The sequence below is a fragment of the Falco biarmicus genome, chromosome 7 (assembly GCF_023638135.1).
Source record: "Falco biarmicus isolate bFalBia1 chromosome 7, bFalBia1.pri, whole genome shotgun sequence".
In the NCBI taxonomy this organism is placed as follows: Eukaryota; Metazoa; Chordata; class Aves; order Falconiformes; family Falconidae; genus Falco; species Falco biarmicus.
The window spans coordinates 55,054,049-55,075,261 of NC_079294.1; the positions used below are offsets into that span (position 1 = coordinate 55,054,049).

Below are 21,213 nucleotides of genomic sequence, written 5' to 3' on the forward strand. Positions count from 1 at the left end.
GATTCTTTCAAACAATTTTAGCATGAAAGCAAAAGAGCTTGACTACTTTGGAAATTTTCTTTTCCCTAGCCCAACTCCATGAACCTTTAGCATCCCAAAGAAACAATTTGATGCCAAAATACTGCTCTGCCTTCAATGAACTTCTAGGACAGCGGCCAGCAGAATTCTAATATGTTGGTAAACACTTTGATTTTCTTGCTTAGATATAAAAAAAGAAATGTGGACAATAAAGGCCTACAGATGCCCTTATGTCATATTCCTTGCAGCTCCCCAGCATTTTCAGACTACATGTAGTCAAACTGTCCTGCAAAATGCACCAACATTTTTTAAAAAACTCACTCCATACTCTACACTACCAAATATAAGGTTCTACCTTGGCAAAAGTGTATTTGTTATAGGCAGTTAGCCTTGTGCTTCTTGGTCTAAATCTCATTCACATTCATTTGTTAAATGCAAACTTATTAGCAAACACTTCAAGAACTCAGATTTTCCTAGTGTAGCCATAGCCAAACTATGCAATAGTTTCATCCAGCTACAACTGTGTGCCTTTACATTACTCATTATTTCCTATCAAAAGAATAATATGGTTGAGGATAAAAGCATTAGCCCATTATATACAACTGATTATGACAGGCCATTGTGCTGGCATAATAAGGCAGGCTGCTTTGGCAGGGAAATGAGAGCTGCAACTTACCAACTGCAAACTGAGACCTTGAAACCATCCCCTCCCCAATAAACTAGTCAACTAGGTGTTATTTTTCCTAGTTTTTTTGCATTGGCTTTCTTCTTGAAAAGCTTATGCTCTGAGTCCCACTAGGTACGCTGTCCCTATTTAAGACCGGAAAATTGTCTAAATTTTTTTTAAAAAAAAGTACTTAAGTGTTTAGTTAAAAATTGGGAGCTTAGATACGTTACTTTGTAAAAGTAAATTAAGACAACAGCGCTCAGTTCAATCAAATCCCGCCATTACCCTACCGCACAGTCGAAGGCAAACTCACTAGGCATTTCTGTGTTTCTCAGAATTACGCAGAGCAGAAGCAAGTGCGTTCCTTGCCTTACTGTAAACTTGAAATGCTGTGCTGGGTACAGCAAAAGTTTCACGTACATGTCCTTTTATTCCATGAACCATTTGGATGACATCAAGCATCTATAAAATGAGTCTTAATATTTCACGTCTTGCGTTCTAGATAAACCTGACGATTTGCATGAGCTAGTTTAAAAGAATGTAACAAAATGAAATCCAGTGCTGCTAAACTTGTAAAATCCCCTCAGCTGTGTACATTGTGACTGTGGTTCCAAAGGGAAACCTAGACCAAAATTAAAACATCCACAAATCACTGCACTGTGAGATACTAGTACAGTACAGAGGTCTGGGCTGCGAAAAGACCGTTCACCTGAGCTCCGTGTCATGCAGTTTCAGCCAAAAATACAAACAAAATATTAAGTGTTGAATTTCATTTTACTCAAGTCTCTGATCTTTGGAAACTGTAATGAATATGCACTCCAAAATAGGAGCTGAATTTGGAAAAACACTGACATATGATGTAAATTCATTTTAAATTTAAATTCCAGAGATATGTTTGCAATTATCAGCATGTTGTTAAAGAATCTCATCCTGAGAATATCATCAAATAGTAATGTGAAATACAGTGTTACCATTTTGAGAACAAAGGGACCCTGAATGAGTAATCAATAGCAACTGGCAGAAAATGAGGCATTAATTATGATCCTCTCTAGTGTTTTGTCTCAAACAAGGTTTCATTAAATATATTGTGCTAACCTGTACATCTTCAAGCCATCACCAATAGATCTGATCAGATACATTTTTGGTCTGCTTCAGGAGGAGGAAAAGATTAGAATTAAAAAACCCAAAACAACATCTAAAGTGTTATATGCTAACTTGAGCATTTTTTTCTTGATCAATTTAAAGGAAATCAGGGGTTGCTAATAAAACATCTCAGGAGAGGATCCTCCAACGACATGCTGGTAATTGCAAACATATTCCTCATTTTAAAAAAATACTCAGATCTTATAATCTCAGTGTAGTCTCTTGAAAATTTAATTATCATCTCCTATACCTAAAGTATCATGCAGGTTTGAGAAGATAATGACAGTCATCCATCAACTGCATCCTGCCAGTGTAATCAGGCTAATCTAGCTCACTGGAGTAAAAAACCACCCCAGCTACCTACGGTACTAAATACTGAAATGATGCAACATCATAAACAAAATAACAGACATTCAGTTTTAGTGTCTTCCCAATTAATATTAACACTGAAAAATATCAAGGTATCAATACATTCTCCTTTTACACCAAAGCTTTTCCTGATCACCATGAGCTGCTTATTCAATGTGTACACCTAAGCAGAATTTGCTACTATGGATAATTCTGTTTAGGTGTAAATATACTGAGACTGAGCACAGAGACAGAGACGGGAGAAAGAAGTTTATTCAGAATTCTGTATATGTTGTTTCAAGCAGTGGGAGGAGTAAATATTAAATGCAAAGGGAAGGAAACATTTTGTATTCCTTCTGCATCTAAGTGGCTTTAAAGCACCTGATTAATACAAATATTTTGAACGAGTCCTTTCCTTCCCTCCTGCAATAGTGGCGTCCCTGCACTGATACCGCATATTGGCAAGACTACAAATTCTGTCTTATGCTTCTAAAAGCAGCACCCTGCTGATGTTGGTGTCCAATCCCCGAGGTTATGCTGGCTCAGCTTGTCTTCGCTCATCCCCTCGGGCAAGGTATTTTTGCGTTGCTGACTGAATTCTAGGAAGGCATTACTAAGCATTGTGATTACAGGTCAGGCTCCCCTCCCTTTGCATTTGAATCTTTTCGCTACATTATGAAAACAGTAATTTGAACAGCTTCCTTACTGTGATTATACAAAAGCAGAAGGTTTGTGGAGAACTGCAAAATGTCAGAAAAGAAGCAGCTGAGGGGTTATTCATCTACTTTTTAATTTTTTGGTACCAGTCTTCCTGCTTTTCTCTATGATTACAAGCATAAGAAGTCAACATTATAATAAAAGATTTTATGCTGAATCTTATTTACAGAAGTCAGACTATAAAGGATATTCTAAAGCTCAAACTATCCTTGCATCTGTTTCTCCCTCTGCATCTTCAGCAAAATTATTTCAAAAGATTTCAGACAATTAGTAGAATGTTTCATGTATATGGTATGGAAGCTGTGCATCTCCTCTCCCACACAACCAGGAAGAAAAATCTCACTTGCTCTAAGCACTAAGTCAGAAAATGTGTAACAAAAAACCATCACTAATATAGCAACCAGACAATTGTCAGGACTTAGCATGATGGACCCATACGTTTCCACGTACGACCAAGTGAGTGTTAAATCCAATACCAGGGTGCTAGTAAATGGATAGACGAGCCCAGTAAATACCTTGGGCTACAATCCCGTCCCCCCTTAATAAATGTTATCCTTCTCTCCCTGCTCTTTAGCAATCTGTGCCATCAGGAACACGATCATCTTGAAAAGCACAACACAGCTGAAACCAATGCAAGTTGGATGGTTTAGTTCCACAGGTGAGGAATCAAAATGGCAAACCTGTCTTGTGCTTCTTTCCATCCACTGACTACCTGCTCCAGCTCCAGCCTCTCCTAGCTCACCCTGGCAGCAAACACTAAGTCACAGGTTGCTTACACCACTCTTACATCCGCCTTCCCAGTTCTACTCAGGGCCTGTATTCATCTTGAAAGCAGTGATCCGTGCAAGTGCAAAGTTTGGGAAGGGACTTTATCTCTCTGTGAAGTAAGGAAGGCAGGCAAATGGGTACCTACCATGCTAGAGCAGTTATAGACGAAAGGAATAAACACTTTAAGGAAATCCAAAAGGGCAATCCAGGTCAAACAGACAGACAAGTACAGCTGAGAGAACTGAGCTGATCTTTTCCTCATCCTCCAATAATACCATAAATTTGTAACTGAGGAGCACCCAGATCTGAGGCAGTAAGATTAGCTGGAGACAAATAGCAATTGGCCAAAGAAATTTTATCTACACTCCATGGTGCAACATGCTTTTTACTTCCTTATGCAAAATTTTTTATATATATATATATACACACACATATATTTACGGAATATTCATTACCTTAAATACAATCAAACACAATCAAAAATTAAAAGGAGGCAAGAAAATGTGCCAACCCTAAATATTGTGAGAAAGGCAAAGACAAGGAACAGTTTGTCTGCTTAAGACATTCAAAACAATTCCTTGCAGAACTGTTCCCCTTTTATAAATAGCATCCCTCCCCCAACTATAACTAAATCTAACACCTGCTACCCACTTCATTCCGGGGGGGATGTCTTCCCTGATTAACTTCAGGTGGTCACCTCCAGCTCTGGAAAAAGAAATCTAGCCTGTCCCCTGTACATTTTTGGTTTCTAAAAAGGTTCTGCAGGCTCCTTATCTGCTGAGAGACAAGATCTATTTTCCCAATAGCACAATAAGTGATTCACTTCTAATAAATCATAATCAAGAGGAAGTTAATATTGCTTGATTACTTCTGAAGTAAAAAAATGAAGCAAAATAAACTCAAGTTTGGATATTCCATCTGCCCTTAAACTATATATCCCTCTCCCCATCCCAGCCTTTTAAGATGGTATCAGCTGGCAGAACCCAGCGTTGCTGCTTCAGTTAACATTGTGTCAGCCTTTCCCTCAGAAGCTGCATTTCTTAAGAGATTGATAGCTCAGCTGTAAAAATCTGCTTTGGGGAGACACCTGATATCAAAGGTGTCACAGGAAAGGAGATTTAAAACAGAAAATACACAAAATAAAATCAGTTTGTCAGCTTTTAAGTTACATTGGTATTAAAAATCCCACACATGTACAAACCTTGCGATTTTTTTTTATTTCATAACTCTGTTACTGGATTGAAATAGACATTATGTTCCCTATACTGTTTCTAAAACTATGTGAGGAAGAACAGCAACTGGAGCCGCTGCTTATATTCTTTTATAAGGCCAAACAGATAAGGAAGGTCCAGAATATCATGTATTCTTCTGCCTCATTGGAAAGATCCATCTAAAGCATCTTTAAACACACTGCCAGCAGCAAGCAGGAAGAGCTTTCTTGTTACTGTTTAATAGATTTTTAATTTTATTTATTTAATAATAATTGCAGGGGTGGGGGCAGCTGTGGAGGGAAGAAAGGAAAACACTTTGGGGAACCATAGCTGATACAATCTGACATTTTTATTAGCACTAAAGTAAATCTAAATATTTTTTTTAAAAAACCACAAAATGGTAGCCCCTCTATAGCACCTATGCTTTTTTTATTATCAGCAAACGCACATTTTTCTCATTGTACACAATTATGTTCCAGTGTATATTCTCTATGTACATATTTTTATTACCTAATTTCAACACCTGGAAGTCAAAAAAAAAAAAGCCAAAAAAGCCTTAAGGCATCTGATCTGAGACACACTAGCTACAAGGTTCAGCCTAAGATTCTCCAGAGACAATTACCCACACTCTAGCATCCTTTTTGCCACAACATTACCTCCTCTACTGTCTACCCCATAGGTGTGGTCTAAATATGCCTATTTCCAATCATTCCTCAGACAAACTATTTACATTTTCCCATTACTTTAAACCCTTTCATTAGTTTGCCTTTTTTTTTTTAAAAAAAAAAAAAATCTCTCTTCAATAGCCCTACAGTATCATAGAAGCAGATGGCACACCCTCAACACAGAATAACTGTTTTAGTTATTGCTCTCAAGGAAACCAAGAATGGATAGAAGGTCTTAGAGACAAACGATTTAAAAAGTTTCAGGATATGAACAGAAATCCTACAGGAAGAAATGAAAACTGCAGAACTCTGAATGTGTGTGAGAGGGCTGGCATACGCACACTTCAGGCATACGTAAGCTTACCCTTACTACTAAGTAGTTACTGGCCCTGCAAAGAAAAACACCTCGTACATATTTGTTCTACACAGTTGTCCATTACTTCTTTCATCTTCCAGCAAGACATAGAGTGCTCAGTACTCCGGCATATAATGCCACAGTAAATCACGTTAGTAGTGGTCTGGTATTAAAATGCTGAATAGTTAAAAACTTAGCAAAGCATCCTAGGAGCAACTGCAAAGACGTGCTGCCATGCTGCTGTTTGGGGGCTATACCTGCAAGATTGAAAAAGACTTGTTTGGAGCCTTCATCTGCATGTAAAGAACCACCCTGTTTTAAAACGTGATGTGCTACAAATACCTTTTTCTTCTTTGATGCGCACATTTTAAGTAATACCTCAGCTGTCAGATACCGCTAAAACACTGTCCCTTCACAGTCACTTGTGTCTTTTGCTTTTGCCACTTCCAGCTTTCATTCTTACAAAACATGTATTTCAAATTACATTTTTTCATACTCTTCTTTGCTTTTCCATTTTTGTCAGTAAATCTCATTTCCGCATCCCACATACGTTTTTATACACTCTTGCCTCCTAACACATTTTTGTCTGTATGCTTATTCTTCCAGCTGTTTAGTGTCACCTGATGCTTTACTAAGAAAATAAAATCAGTTAATCTTCTCCATTGCACTATATACACATCTCAGAATTACACTGTTTATAAACAGATTTAAAATACTTCAAAGTTGGTGCTATTCAGTTCTATTAATTTTTCTCTATGCAGCAAGCTGGCATCCTACTACTAGGGATACTTATTTTCACTCTTGCTTGCATATTCCTCACCACCTTGCCAGCTAACACAAAAAAGTTGCCATTTTTGCCTGTGCACAATGTGAGCGAGCTTTTCTGTTCTCCCTAGATGACTCAAATTTCTCAAGTTCTACTTTTATTACACTTCTTCAGCCTGTGAGATAGCTGTTAGTGTGCTCCAAGATTCTGCTTTCTCCAGCATTGCAGGATTGTTCTTTAGATTTGCATTTTGCTCAAAGTGCTTTAAAGTATTTTTAAATTTGAAAGAGGCAAATTACTGACTATGCAAAGGCAAAGTAACATACACTTGCAAACGTTTATTTTGCCAAAGTGATCATCTGTTAAATTGCCCAAGAAATTGGTGCTAAAGGCATTTTTGGGGTTTATTTCAAAGTTCTTATAGTGTGTTTCTTAAGAAGTAACAAATTTTTTTTTGCACAAAAATAACACAAACTTTTTACTCTGTGAAGGATATAACAGCTAATAAATACAGTTTTTCATGCTTGTAAATTTATTCTTTAATACATTGCTAAATTTGCAGACAACAAGATGCAATCCTTTGAAGTTCCATATTAAATCGTGAAGACAGTTGTTCTTAAGTCAATAAAGAAAGGTCACAAGTTTTTTTGCTAAAAAGCCAATAGTATGAAATCCAGTTGCTCAATACCTATAACGTAATTAACTCGTAATATTTTTCAGCACATGTGAGTCAGACGTATAGAAATCTAGCTTGCTTTGCCTGGAACCCAGATGAGGAAAGTGTTTCTACATTGAATCACTCCAAAGGTGGAAGAAAGATGGATGAGTTTGTTCCAACCTACTTGAACCATCAAGTGACAAGTCAGCTAATTTTTTCTCCAAAGTACTGCCCAAGTAAGACCATCCATTAAAAGTAATTCAAGAAACAAAGCATGCTCTGAAGATCCACAAATCCATTCATCTGCCTTAATATTCCAATGAAACACATTTTTTTTCCCCAGAATAAAGAAGAAATTGGTAAATCCTGAAAAGTTGGCTGAAATGACGTCTTAAGATGTTTACTTGAAGTATATTCCCATAAGGAGCACTAAGTATGGTGCTAATGTGCATAAAATGTTACTGTCATAGTGCAAAATTCAGGCTAATTTAATAATGCCTGATGTGCCTTGCATCATGTTGCAATGATGCAATAATATGCTGCTAAATGAGTCACCTCACATTAGCTTCACAGCAATAGCAGAGCTGATGGCTATTGAAGGGAAAATGGTGTAGCAAGATTACTGGAAACACTGGCGGACCAGCTTTCTGTTGAATTTTTTTTTTTTCTTCCTCCAGAAAACAAAGATTCTGAAGCAGCCTTATTTATTACCAATATGCACAAAACTTATATAAAAATAGCAGCAGAAATGAGTTTAAAATCCATCTGCCACTACCAAATAAATTCTATGTATCATAGACAGTATCATAGAAATTTTTCATATGCCTTCTCTGCAGCACAATCTATTTCATACTGCATGAAATATATAACATCATTATATACATCATGCTATATAGAGTAGTATATTTTATGCAGTATAATACATATAATTTTACATAGACTAAGTGAAATGTATTTAGGAAATATAATCCATAGCTCCTTCCATCCAGCATTCATGTATTCTACAGATTTATGAAACCTTTTTCTAAAACTATTTAGGAAATATAATCCATAGCCCCTTCCAGCATTCATGTATTCTACAGATTTATCAAACCTTTTTCTAAATGGGTTTTATAATATTTAAAATGTCCCATCATCTTATAGAATATATAGACAGCTAGAAAAATAAAGATACGTCTCTTTATAGAAAGGTTACACTTTAAACAAACTGGTGAATGCCTCTTCAGTTCTTGCCTAACATCCATTACATTTAGCACTTGATTTTATCTCCTTTCTCGCACATGGGATAGTACGCGGACTTGAAATTATTATGAAGGGTGGGCAAATGTGTTATCTCCACACGTCAAAAAATCCATGATGTCTATTTTTCATGCATGATTGTTTAGAATTAAACCAGGACATTAAGGGGATAGTCACAAATAATTTACTATCTTCAGCCTAGTGACGCCAGTGGGGAGAGACAGACTTTGCCAGGCACATGAGCACAGGCACCGTTGGGCTAAAGCAGCATCCCCCCCTCCCTCTGCCAATTAAGCCAGGGCACTTACAGGCTCAAGGGGATAAAGTTAGCTTCTGTGAAGACCCACAGAAACAATTAGAAGAATTAGTCTAACAGCTACACATGTACTGCACATTTATCTCGATTTCACTTGGAAAATCGTGCAGATTCCTGGCTTTCTTAGAGCTCAGACCTGTCAACGCAATGTGCAGCGACAGCTGGGTACCCTTCTGATGATACTGGAAATGGGAGCCATGCATTCAATATCTGAAGTCTAATCTCATTTCTTTCACACAAATTACAATTTTCAGTATTAAATTACACAAGTGTAAAGAAAACTTATTACAAGAAGCTTTCTGAAAACTTGATCTATAGCCATTTTAAGATTTGTGAGAAGATGCCCTTCCCAAATCTGCAATTACACAGCTAACAGGAATGGTGGAATCCCACACAAATATCACAACCAGCCTCCGCTCCTCCAAATCAAAGACACAAATAGAGACACTGTGTCAAGCCACGTAGCCTCACATTTCATCCTGATAGCCAAATGCAGTTTGTACATTTCTTCTAAAATCTGTCAATTCTTTGTCCAGGTAAAAGTTTTTGACATTCATCTAAGCCAGCTCTGTATAAGTCTCCGTTTCTCATGCTACCCATCCACTCAGACTCTATATACTCTGTAAAACATCAGAGAGTGGAAAAAAAGGCAGTAAGAGTTGGAAAGGTACGGAATATAGCGAAGACCTGTCAGAAGGAGAAAGAGTATGAAGTACTAAGAAAGCCAAAAAAGGAAGATGATTCAGAACTTGACTGCAAAGCACTAGAAAGAACACACAAACACACACCATTAACCTTATTAACACATAAAACCCACAGCTTAAGACAAACGCAACGACCTTATTCAACACTGGTATGTACATGAATAGGCACAACACAGCGCTACATGCTGTACTCCAGGATGCTCCTTTTTGGCTTCCTTAAAACACCTGCTGGAAATCAAACCTGGAGGTGTGCACTTCCTCTTTGGTACAATATTAATAAATTAGCCATATTTACATTCTTATGGCTAAACGTTATACCTGAATCACATTTCCTTACCTACGTTGCTTAGATTTTTAAGGTACATTGAAAATCAACCACCCTTAAAACTCCTACAGCGTAAATATAAAGCCTGTGGGTAGCTAACAGTCCATACAGATCACCACCTAGACCATTCTCAGTAAGTGGTGAGAAGTGATAGTAAGAGTCTTTGTTTACAGCAGTCTTGAAAACTTTCATTCCAGCCCTCTGTAACCTTAACAGCAGTAAAAATTAAAACTCATCACACGCCAACACTAGGTTATTAATACCATTTACACCAATGACATATGGAAAGAACTTTGGTGACAGGTTGGGGAGTATTTGGATAAGGTAGGTATTTTCAAGTCATCTGTACCAATACGATACTCAGAGGACTGGCTCTTGCAATTATCAGAAACCTTAGCCACTGTCTTTGAAAACTCACAGTTTGGAGTGCAGACCCTAACAAAGAACGGGGCTGGTTTGTTTCTTTCAGGGAAAAACAAAAGCAGTGCCTTGTAATACCTCAAGAATTTAAATTTCATTTTTTGGAAGAATACTGGGAGAAGCAGACTGCAAATTCCAGAAGAAAATAAAGAAGTAGTATGGATTTAGCTGGAATAAACTACATAAACCCAATCTCGCTTCCTTCTCAGACAGCATATGAGATGTTTTAATAAGGCTTTTACTACTTTCACACTTCACAGGTGAACTAAGGAACCAAGGACAACCAACACTACTGCTGAATACAAAGGATAAGTGTTTAAAAAACAGTAGCTAGGAGTTCATGATCAATGCTGGGTGAATGTATTAACTGAGACTTTGCAGGCATCTGCTTTGGGCATCATTCCACCTCTTAATTAGTGACTTGGATGAAAAATGAAGACCACATTTACTAAATTCACAAAGCAAATAACCCAGAAAGATCTACAAATGCAATGCAAGCCTGGAATTCAAAATTACACTGATGAATTTCGAGAAGATAGAAGTAATGTGTTAAAAAAAAAAAATACACTTTTGCATGTGGAACCTGTGAACTGAAAAATATAGGCTGAGGAACGACAAGCTGACCAGCCTTACAATAAGAAGGTACTGGAAATTTTTAGACCATCACCAATCAAATCATTAGCAAAGACTGGATATTTGTTATGAAAAAGGCAAATATCACACAGCAAAAAATTAAGTGTTGTCAGAAAGGTCCAGGAAATTTATTTTTGCCATCATGCTAAAGCCTTAAATAAAGTACCTTACCTAGTTTAAAACACTGGAAATCCCCTAGAATTGTGAACCTACTGGCGAGCACCTACAGCAGAGCATAAGCTTTTCTACCAATATTTCAACCTGAGACAGACCCTGTTATATATCCTTTATTAAAAACAGACCTGCATTACATTCTGCACTATACACACCAACGCCAAAAAATTAACTCCCTTTATGTCTTATCTTTTCTAAGGATTCCTTATCATCCTAATCATCTACTGGATTTCCAGCCGCTACAGACTTCAAAGAATATAGATTCTTCTCTGTGTCCACTGTAAGGCAAGAGTTAGATGCTTTAATTACAATGATATTTAGATAAGGCATCTGGGAAACTTTTGAAGAGTAAGTACATTTAAGTAATGGAAAACAAAACACAGTGTGGTCACACAGTCTTCTCCATCTCTAGAGGTTTTTAAGAACTGACTATATGAGCATCTGCCAGGGACAATGCAGCTGATTCTTCATGTGGATTGTCAAAATGACCTCTCTCAGGGTCACTTTTGACCTTCTTCTCTATCATAGCTTTCAAACATTGGAGCTACAACGAGAGCCGTATTACGGGCACTGCCGTGGATTTATGAAAAATATAAAAACCTAAAAGGATTCAGAAATCCCACCACGTTCCAAGTTAACAAGTTATTTCAAACACTATCAGATTTAACTGATAAGACCAAATTAAAGTACAAACTGTAACTTATCACATAAACTTTCAATTTAATTTTAATTCAATTTAAATTTATGATCATTTTCTATCCTGAATATAAAACCAATACAGATTTACCTACAATAATATTTTTCCCATACGCTAAAAATGTGTTAAAAAGAAGAAACTGTAGGAGAGGGAACAGTAAGAAGCATTTTGAAGGAATAAACAGAATTAGAAGTGATCTTAATAGAAACAAATATCTCTAAGATTTTGGCTTTAAAATAACTACATATAAAAAAATATTAAATGGTATTAGATATAAACAATTAGGAGATGTAAAAGCATTTTCCTCAGAAGCCAAACAACAGAAATTACACTCATTACTGCAAAACAGAACAGAATTTTATGCAAAGTTAATATAAACCCATTTTCCAATACAGAACATTAACTTAATGAAAGAGTAACGTGGAAATTAATTTGCTTCCAAACTAATGTAAATTTTGAGTTATTATATTTAAATACAGTACATACAGAGTTATTGGAACAATAGTAGTAACACTAATACAATGTTCTACTGTCTAGACTGGCAATAATGTGAAGCCTGTAACTTGAACTTAAAGAGGTATACTGCTTTTTGTAAGAATGTTACTGAAAGCTCACCCATACAGTTATAAATGGGTCTTTGTTCGACACATCTGTGTTGCAGAGAAGTAGTAAAGGCTGTGAGAATGATCCTTTCTTAATAGGGGAAGCGATGCTAGGGCTGCATTGCCACATGGTGCTGCCCATTCACACTTCCCAAATTACTAGCTAAGAGACTCAAAACCAAGATGTCAAACTCCTTATGCTAAGTTTTATCCTTCAGAACAAAGATGCTCCTGAAAATATCCATTCAAAGCAAATAGCCTACTTAGAGTGAAATTTATAAAGATTCCTTTTACAGAAAACAAGCTTAACTAATTTTAGAATTCCAAACATATTAGTTATGTAAAGTCTTTGTCAACAAATACTGAGTGTAATCAAATGCTAATTATACTTTTCAAACATTCAAACTTTCTACACATTCAAAACAGACTTTTAAACAATGATCAAGATAGTATGCTTAATCTTCACTCTAAAATGAAGATTTAGAGATATAAAAGAAAGTTTTCTCAACTACAAAAAAACACATCCTCAAACATACAAAATAATGATGTATCACACTGGATAACCTGCTAAAAATGGAAAGCCTAGTAACACTGTTTTCCTTAAAAAATGCACATGATCTCCACTAGGAGTAACAGTTAACTAATGAACTGTATTCAGCAATTACTGATATTTTTTGACAAATTGTATGTGAAAAATCCAAGTATCACAGACTAATCCCGATGGACAATCAGTACTGGACTGCAATTCTGTTTGCAGACTTGGGAGAGAGGAACAACTTGCAAAGGGCAAAAAAACTCATTTCACTATCATCTGTAGGAAAGATGCGATACACACAACTGAAAGCACATTGCTCAATATGTTCAGACCAATAACAATCCCCCTTTTACTAAAAACACAAGGCTTCGTGCTCATGAGCCAAAGAACCAGTTCCACTTGCACACAGCAAAAGTACCTCCTCTAAATGGATGTATGAAAGTGCAAGGAAATTTGACCACACAGAACCCAGAAAATTTACTCTGCAAATTGTGGAATGCATTCTTGTTTATTATGTTTGGTAGCCTGACACATTCAAGTAACTTAAACTAGATTTTAAATCAGATTATTCCATTTGCTTTCAATCATAATATACTTACTTGACAGCCCGGTAACCCCGTATCTCTGCCATACAATGGAAATGGACCTCTATCTGAGGTTTTTCCTACAAAAGAAAAGACATTTGAAATTAGGTTCTTTTTAAAATCTACTAGATATATGCATCAGTTGTCCTTATATATGCAATTCAGAAAAATCTGTTAGCGTCATAGTAAATTCATAAAAATTAGGTTGCATGAATGAAACTAGGCTTTTATACACCAGTGTTTAACACAAACAGCACTACTGTAACATATTACATACTTAATTCCATTCCTTACATAACTGATCAGCAAAAAAGAACTACTGCAATGTGTTTATTGTTATAAAACATCCCTATCAATACGTTTAAATGAAAAGGGAAAAGGTCCAGCTTCACTTCCATTATTAATGAGCAAAGATAGAGACACTTTTAGAAGTTCCTCCTTCCTACCTGAAACTAACACATCGCTGGTATCATCGTGGGAGATGAATACACTAAGCAGTAAAATAAAACCAACAAAACCACATGAAAAGTGAACAAAAACTTCAATTCAGAACAAGAAAACCCACACCAAACTTAAACCAGGGCTGAATCATTCAGCTCTTGACATTCATCCCTTAAATCCTTCAAATTCCTTTTGTTTCATGTACATTCTAGTCAGGTACAAAACTCAAGTAATACAGCTGGTCAAGGCAGCAAAACAGACTCTTTTGCCACATAGGCAGGATTTGCCTGGGGGTAGCACATACTGAGTATAGTGCCTCGTGCAGGGTGCCTGCCCTCTGATGTCGCTAGCTGGGGTCGCAAGACATTAGCAATGTATTTGTCAATTCCAGAAACATTGGTGCTGCATTTGTTTGTTGTGCCACCAGGCTGGCACATTTGTATATTAAATATATTAAAACTCAGTGCGAAAGTTCTCCAGTAAGGCTCAGAAGTTTATCAATCAAGGCTTTAAAAAAAAAAAAAATCATCTTAAATAGAAGTCTCTGCTGAACAATGTCAAGAATCAGACAGCCATCAAGTACATGTGTAACAGAAAACACCACGTGCCCATGCCTGCCCTAGTTACGGGCACAGTTAGAATGAAGAAACACCCCGTAACACCACTCAAGAGCCTTATCCAAAAGCAGGCATTAATAAACCATGACACCTATCTATTTGAAAATGAATGTCACCTTCCCCAAGTAGGCATTCCCTTTTCTAAACAATGCATGTGTCATCCAGTCGTCATGAGAAGAAGAAATAGCCTTTCTTACACATTCCCATTTCAGTGATTAATGGCTCTACACTACCGCAACTGCGCTTCTAGAACAGGACCTCCTTTGCTTTTCCTGATTTTCTCTATTACCAAAAAACCCTAAACATCATTTCGTAAGAGGAAAAACTAAAGTATGTTTATTCATTTTAAAAGTGCATTTTATGTAAGTAGAAAGGAAGTCTGAATCCTTGCACCAACACCGCTGCAAGATTATCATCCTGATAACTACAGGTAGTCCAGTCAACAATAGTTTGCTCAGAAAATGGCAACTCTGCTGTAAAAAAGGGAGGAAAAAAGTTAACATTTTTCTGCTGAAGCAATTTGCCTCTAACAACAATTGGGCACCAAGCAAATAAAGTACCTAGCATGCAAAATTGTATGAAGTAGGATGAATCATGCTGTTCATATTAAACCAGACTCAGCATTTTCTTTCCAGAAAATGAGAACCTTATACCACATGATAAACAACTTCGACTGAAGTATGCAGTATTCCAGGCAGGCTTTAAAACAAGTATTTGTACAAGAGTCAATTACAGAGACTAGAAAAATTATGATTTAAATTACGGTTTCTGTAGCAAGCAAGAAATTGTTAGATAAGAATGCATAAAATCATCTTATTTAAATGTCATCACTCAAAAAGTTTGGCAGGCTCACACTAAAGGAAAAAAGCTGACTAGAATAGCCCAATCTATACTAAATTTGGTTTTAAGAAATGATTGAGTTAAGGCTGCCTGATGCTACTACCTAAGTGTTTATCAAGAATTAGAGCTGAAGCAAATTAACATTTAACCTGTGTTCAAATGGCTAAGCTTCTCAAGGAAGGGTTTGGAAAACAACCTAGGATCAAGTACAAGATGGTGCCTTTGGTAGAGATAATCTCCCAAACACATTTCCAGTGCGAGCACTTAGATACGACTCTCAATCCTGCAATAACATGACAATGTTAAAGGAACATGTTTTTAAACAACAACAAAAACCAAACGGCATACACTACAGACACACACGTTGAGCCCACACACGAGCCCTGTTCCTGGTTCTGTGCTGTGGAACCACACCGCTGCCCCTTTTGCAGGACTGGAGCACTGTGCTAGCAGCATGATCTTCACGTTTGCATAGCAGGAGTATGGAAACCGCTAGAGCACATCTGTTGCACTGCTCAGAAGAGAAGAGGAAGGACTCCATCAACAGCCCCTGAAGCTTCACTGATACTACATCGCAAAGGTTTCCCAGCACCATACTGTCTGGTAGTATCACAGGATGGTTTTGCTCTCAGTGCAATGGAAAAGTGAACGAGTATTGACTACAAATTGCCTGTTGTCATTTCAGCTGCTCCCGTCTAGGCATGACGCTACTCTCACTATTTAAAGCCTTGTAAGCAAACGTTACAGGTAGTGTTTCCTTATCAATAGAAAGAGAAAATACTCAGCAGCTACTTCATATAGTAATTGAGTCAAGTACTTGAAAGGTGGGTGACATCAAGTTTGACAAGACGACATTAACAAACAGGTAGGTCCCATCCACAACGTCTGATCAATGCATGGGCAGCCTCTGGCATCCAGTGACTTTCAAACGCATAGCCAATATATCAAAGCAGAATGCCTTTGGTAGGTTTTAGCTTATCAAATACCTTTCTTAATTATTCAGATTCTCTACAGGTTGACAGAAGAGTATTAAAAAATGTGGAGGTTACTGTGAAAACCAAACTTACTGGAGTACCAGTATTTATAAGTATGCAAACTTTAAAAATACAGTGACACAAAGCCAAGGCAGCCCTGAAATATCTTGCAGGTTTATCCCACAAGATTTGGTGTTGAGTATGTTATACCCTCTGCCTGATCATATGCTCTCCACCCTCTCTCAGGAGGGTCTTGTCTCAGTCGGTGCTCACTGCACAGACGGCAATAGTACCTTTATTATAGCTGGAAATTCAGAAACATTAGTGCTCAGCATTAAGGAGACATGAGGAAACTCACTATGGTACCCGACATTAACTGGAAGAAAGAGAGTGGTATGCAAAAACACTATTAAATGACAAAATCCTCACTGAATGGTTTCATTTGCACAGGTTTGTGTAAACATGGCTGTAAGGCAGTGCGCGGACATACCAGCTGGGAAGGTAAAGAAATTTATTTCCTTTTCAGATCCCATTTTATTTTCATGAAGTATTCCTGAGAAGTAAAGCAACTTTGGCCAGTTTTCTCAACCCCAACACTTCCCGTGCTGTGCAGCAGGGCTTCCTACACAAGGCTCCGGTGAATCTCCAGCTCCTCGATCACCTTTATCATATACCTCCTAACTGACATGTTTCAAAAGTTATGTGCTGTCATTTTAGAAGCAAAATCCATGCCTTGCTTACAAAGGAGCATCATGGTGAACTTTTCTCCAGGTTACGTATCAGTGGCTCTATAACCCATGGTTTTGTCTTCCAACCAGATGTGAACTAAAGCAACGGACATTTAAAAATAATTGAGTTGGTTATATACAGAAATCTTAAATCTGCACAGATAAACTCACATGGCATTTGAGTCTTTTAATAACTTGGAATGAGTTTGGGGTTTTTATTTTATTTTAGTAAGTTTCAAGTGTTTTCATCAACAAAAATTTCAATTATCTAATCACTACTTAACAGGCTTGAAGCCCAAGGACTACGGAGTTAAAAGAAACCCAACCAAGAAAATCCCACTAAGCATCGTAAACCACAAGTATTCCCTAACTTCATAAACTTAAAACCTCGACACATTCTGTACCAATTCAAACATTAATAGGTATTTAGTAAATAATTATTTTTCTCTGGCAATCACTTGCCTAAATGTGATGTGCTCACAACTTAATATAGCTTTTGAATACCACACAAGGAATTGTATTCCATAATAAATCTATCTGTGTAACAGCTGTGCAGCCTAAATACTCTTAACACAGAATGAACTGAAACAGCAAGATGCAAAGTGATAGCGAGCTGAAAACAGCACTACATTAACTCAGCCGAGGACTACTTCAGCGAGTGCGCTATAAATGCCTGCCAGTAGTAAAACAGCCTTTTCCCACTGCTTCTGCATAATGCCGGGTTTATGAGAGGGTGAGAGAACAGAACTCTGCAAAAAATCACTTCGACTCCCCCAGAATTAACTCTTTACAAACTAAAGATCTTCCTGTGCGCTGCTAAGGATTTATGTGGTTGGCAATAGAGAAAGCACTCACATTTTTTTAATGAAGTCATGTTTATCATCCAGTACGAATACCATAGTGACCACAGCTGGCAGCTGCTCTGTTTGTCAGACATGAAGTATGACTGCCCTACTTGTACAGAGAATCATCTTTCAGCGAATCTTGAAGCACATTTTCACAGTTCCTAATCACTGTTTCATCACTGATAACACTATTAACCAGTCACAACAGAGAGCCTGCCCAAAAGTCAGTTTAAAACAAAACCTTGTTGATACCTTTGCACATTTCTGTTAAAGTTATTAAATTTGGTTTGGCTAGAATCATTTCATACCGCTTTCTCCTCCGCCACATCCAGTAACAATGTATCCAGCAACAAAGTACATGTCTTTTTTACCCACACAATTAATACTTTCACATAATTTTTCATATGCGGAGACCCAATACAATAAGGAACAAGCTGCAAACGCTATACTGACAGGTGCATACAGATGATGCAAGAAAAATATTCAAAGTAAAGATTTTTCTACAACTCATTATCACTTTCCAACTTAGTACAAAGTAGAAAGCAAGCATACAAAATATATAGAATAACATCATTGCCGCCTCCAGTACAGGTCCATTCTTTATTTTTTTTAAAAAAATTTGTTGGTGTTAAGAATTCTCATTCAGCAATTATTCAGCATGGCAAAAAAAAAATATTTACATTTGATTAAAACACAAAAACAGCCCTGCTCCTAGAATTTGGTGTGCTGCTGCTTTCTTAGGGGCAAGACTGACACATGCAGCCACAGAAGTTTTACTACATATCTAAACATTTCCCAATGCATTGGACGAATCATTTCTTCCTCTTCTACTGCTCTATAGGCCTACTCATTAATAGAGGCTGTCACAGCTGTAATATCTAATACCTACAATCTTATCTCTAATGTTTTAAAGGCACATAATACACACACACACGTCTATATTGTGAATAAATATAAAATACACACATTTTTCCTTATTATACTTATGAGCAAAACTCACGGAAATTGAACCGAGATCTGAAGCAACACCATTTGAAGAAAGTGCTTAAAACAAATGACCTCCTATTCTCTCCACAACAATTTGTTGAAGTATTATCGGCTAACGTGTGCCAAGCACGCTGCTGGCTACGCTGAGGATGTTTAAGAAGCCAGTGCCAACAAGTGCAGCTGCTGGACTTGCAGCACCCTCCTCCTGTTCATCCCAAGCCAAATTACTCACTCTGCTATGAACAATGAAGCAGCAAGGCAGGAAAATGCCAAGTGCAAGTGAGATTAGTGATGAACTACAGGATCCCTACAGAGGTCGGTGATTAGCAGGTCCCCAGTTGTAATCACTTTCCTAACCTAGCCTTTATCTCATCATACACTCCATCTTCACTCAGTCCTCTTCTGACTGCAAGCAGCTTCCCAATCAATAACTCTTGAAGTCTTGCAAACTCATCCGCACTGTCTTACCTTTTAATAAAGCAGTCAAATCTACATAATAGGAATTGTCTGAAAACTCCTAATACAAATTTTGAACCTTGAGACTAATAAATAATTCATACCTAATGAAACCACGTTACTAGAAAATTTTGTAATAAAGTAACAAAATAGAAGAAAAAAGAAGCAAACCTATTTAACCAGGAATGCCATGCCCAAGCGATGACCAGCAATGCAGTCTATACAGGTAATCATAAGAACATTGCCCTAGTCAGTTGTAAAGAATGGATAACGTAATGATACATTCAGACTGTGACTAGTGGAAAAAATACATTATTTTAGATTTTAACACCTTCCTCCCCCTCCCCACATCTTCTAAAGCCCATTTTCCCAAACAGGAGAAGAAAAAGTTTAGCAAAGCTTGGTTTTAATATTACAGAGTTGCCCCCTACTCCTTTCTTTGGTCCCCTACTTCAAAATTTGGTCAAAATTTTGAAAGACCATCATCCTACAGACCAATTCTAATAATTTGCAAGAAGATTATGATTTTAAATGAGATTTATAGGGTTTAACTCTCCAGTCTCAGGTCTGCCAGAAATCTCCTAGGATTCTCCACACCAAGAACTGTCATTTGTAAGATAGCATTATACTTCCACTATCCAATCCTATTACTTGTCTTATGTGGTGCAAGAACTGTTTTTCATATCTAAATGATCCAAAATGTGTAAATTCTGAAGCTGCAATTACCTGGAATTAACTTCCCATTCTAACTCCTGCAATTTAGGAACAATGCTTCAGACAGCAAATACTAAAATATTGCTTTTGTTGACATTTGGACTGGATTATCTGGGGAAAAAAATTATTTTTTTTTATTATGCTTCCCAAAGATTAGAAAAGTTCAGAAGTTCTTTAATACTTACAGTTGTGTGGGCATTTGCAGATGTCTTTCACCGTAAGAATTTTACCGACTGAACTGACCAGGCAATAAATCTCAGAGTACATTTCTTAAGATGTTAAACACAGAAGTCAAGGGATTTCTCACAACTTCTTTAATGCAATATTTTTAAAAGAAATAATGTCAGTGTGTGAAGTGGTACTAAAGAACCTGCTTCCCAAACACATGCCTTTGACACTTTCATCCCATTGATTTGTAAGTACTTCTAAGGAAAGATGGAATATTTTGACAGTTTGCAGAGCACTGCACAGATCTTGTACTATAAAAATAATTTATTAATGCTCTTATGTACTTCAAATATGCAGGAGGTAAGGGTGGACTAAATTCCGCATTATATTTGGATTGACCCTATGAACTTGTAATTTATATGCTCACGTCAAACTGAGAACGTTTCTATTCCACCAGTGGCTGATCCATGAAAACTCCTTCCTCAGTCCTATTCCTGTCCCTCCACTTACCAGGCGTATACTGTGCCAAATAACAAATCAAACCTTTGCAAGGCTAAAAAGTCTCCGGCAGGAAGATGCACATGAGTAACTGAAGGCAAGGGGAAAAGAGATAGTACAAACCTCCTGAACGAAAAAAGAACTTTCTTCTCCTCCTCCCCCAGGCATATGTGGGCAAGTATCTGTGACCCAAATAATTCCTGAATAGCTGCTTAATGTATTTAGTTTCAGTTCTTCACTACTCTGTCTACCCTAGGCTAACCTTACCATAAATAATGGTACTGCTCTATTAACCCATTAATGTGTGCCATACATAGACAGAACATCAGCAGGAGAAACACACTTAAAATTACCTCACTAAAAAGATACTAAAAATGAGGGAAATCAGGGACATACAATA

The 21,213-nt window shown here is 37.1% G+C and overlaps 1 protein-coding gene across 9 annotated transcripts in view; it reads right to left on the reverse strand.

Annotated features, from left to right (window-relative positions):
* TCF12 (transcription factor 12) overlaps window positions 1-21,213 on the reverse strand; it is a 173,917-nt gene that overhangs the window by 59,649 nt on the left and 93,055 nt on the right. For all 9 annotated transcript variants that reach the window (XM_056345683.1, XM_056345689.1, XM_056345688.1 and 6 more), the window contains exon 7: window positions 13,561-13,625. In XM_056345683.1, the coding sequence (XP_056201658.1) occupies window positions 13,561-13,625 (65 nt within the window). The remainder of the gene's footprint in view (window positions 1-13,560; window positions 13,626-21,213) is intronic.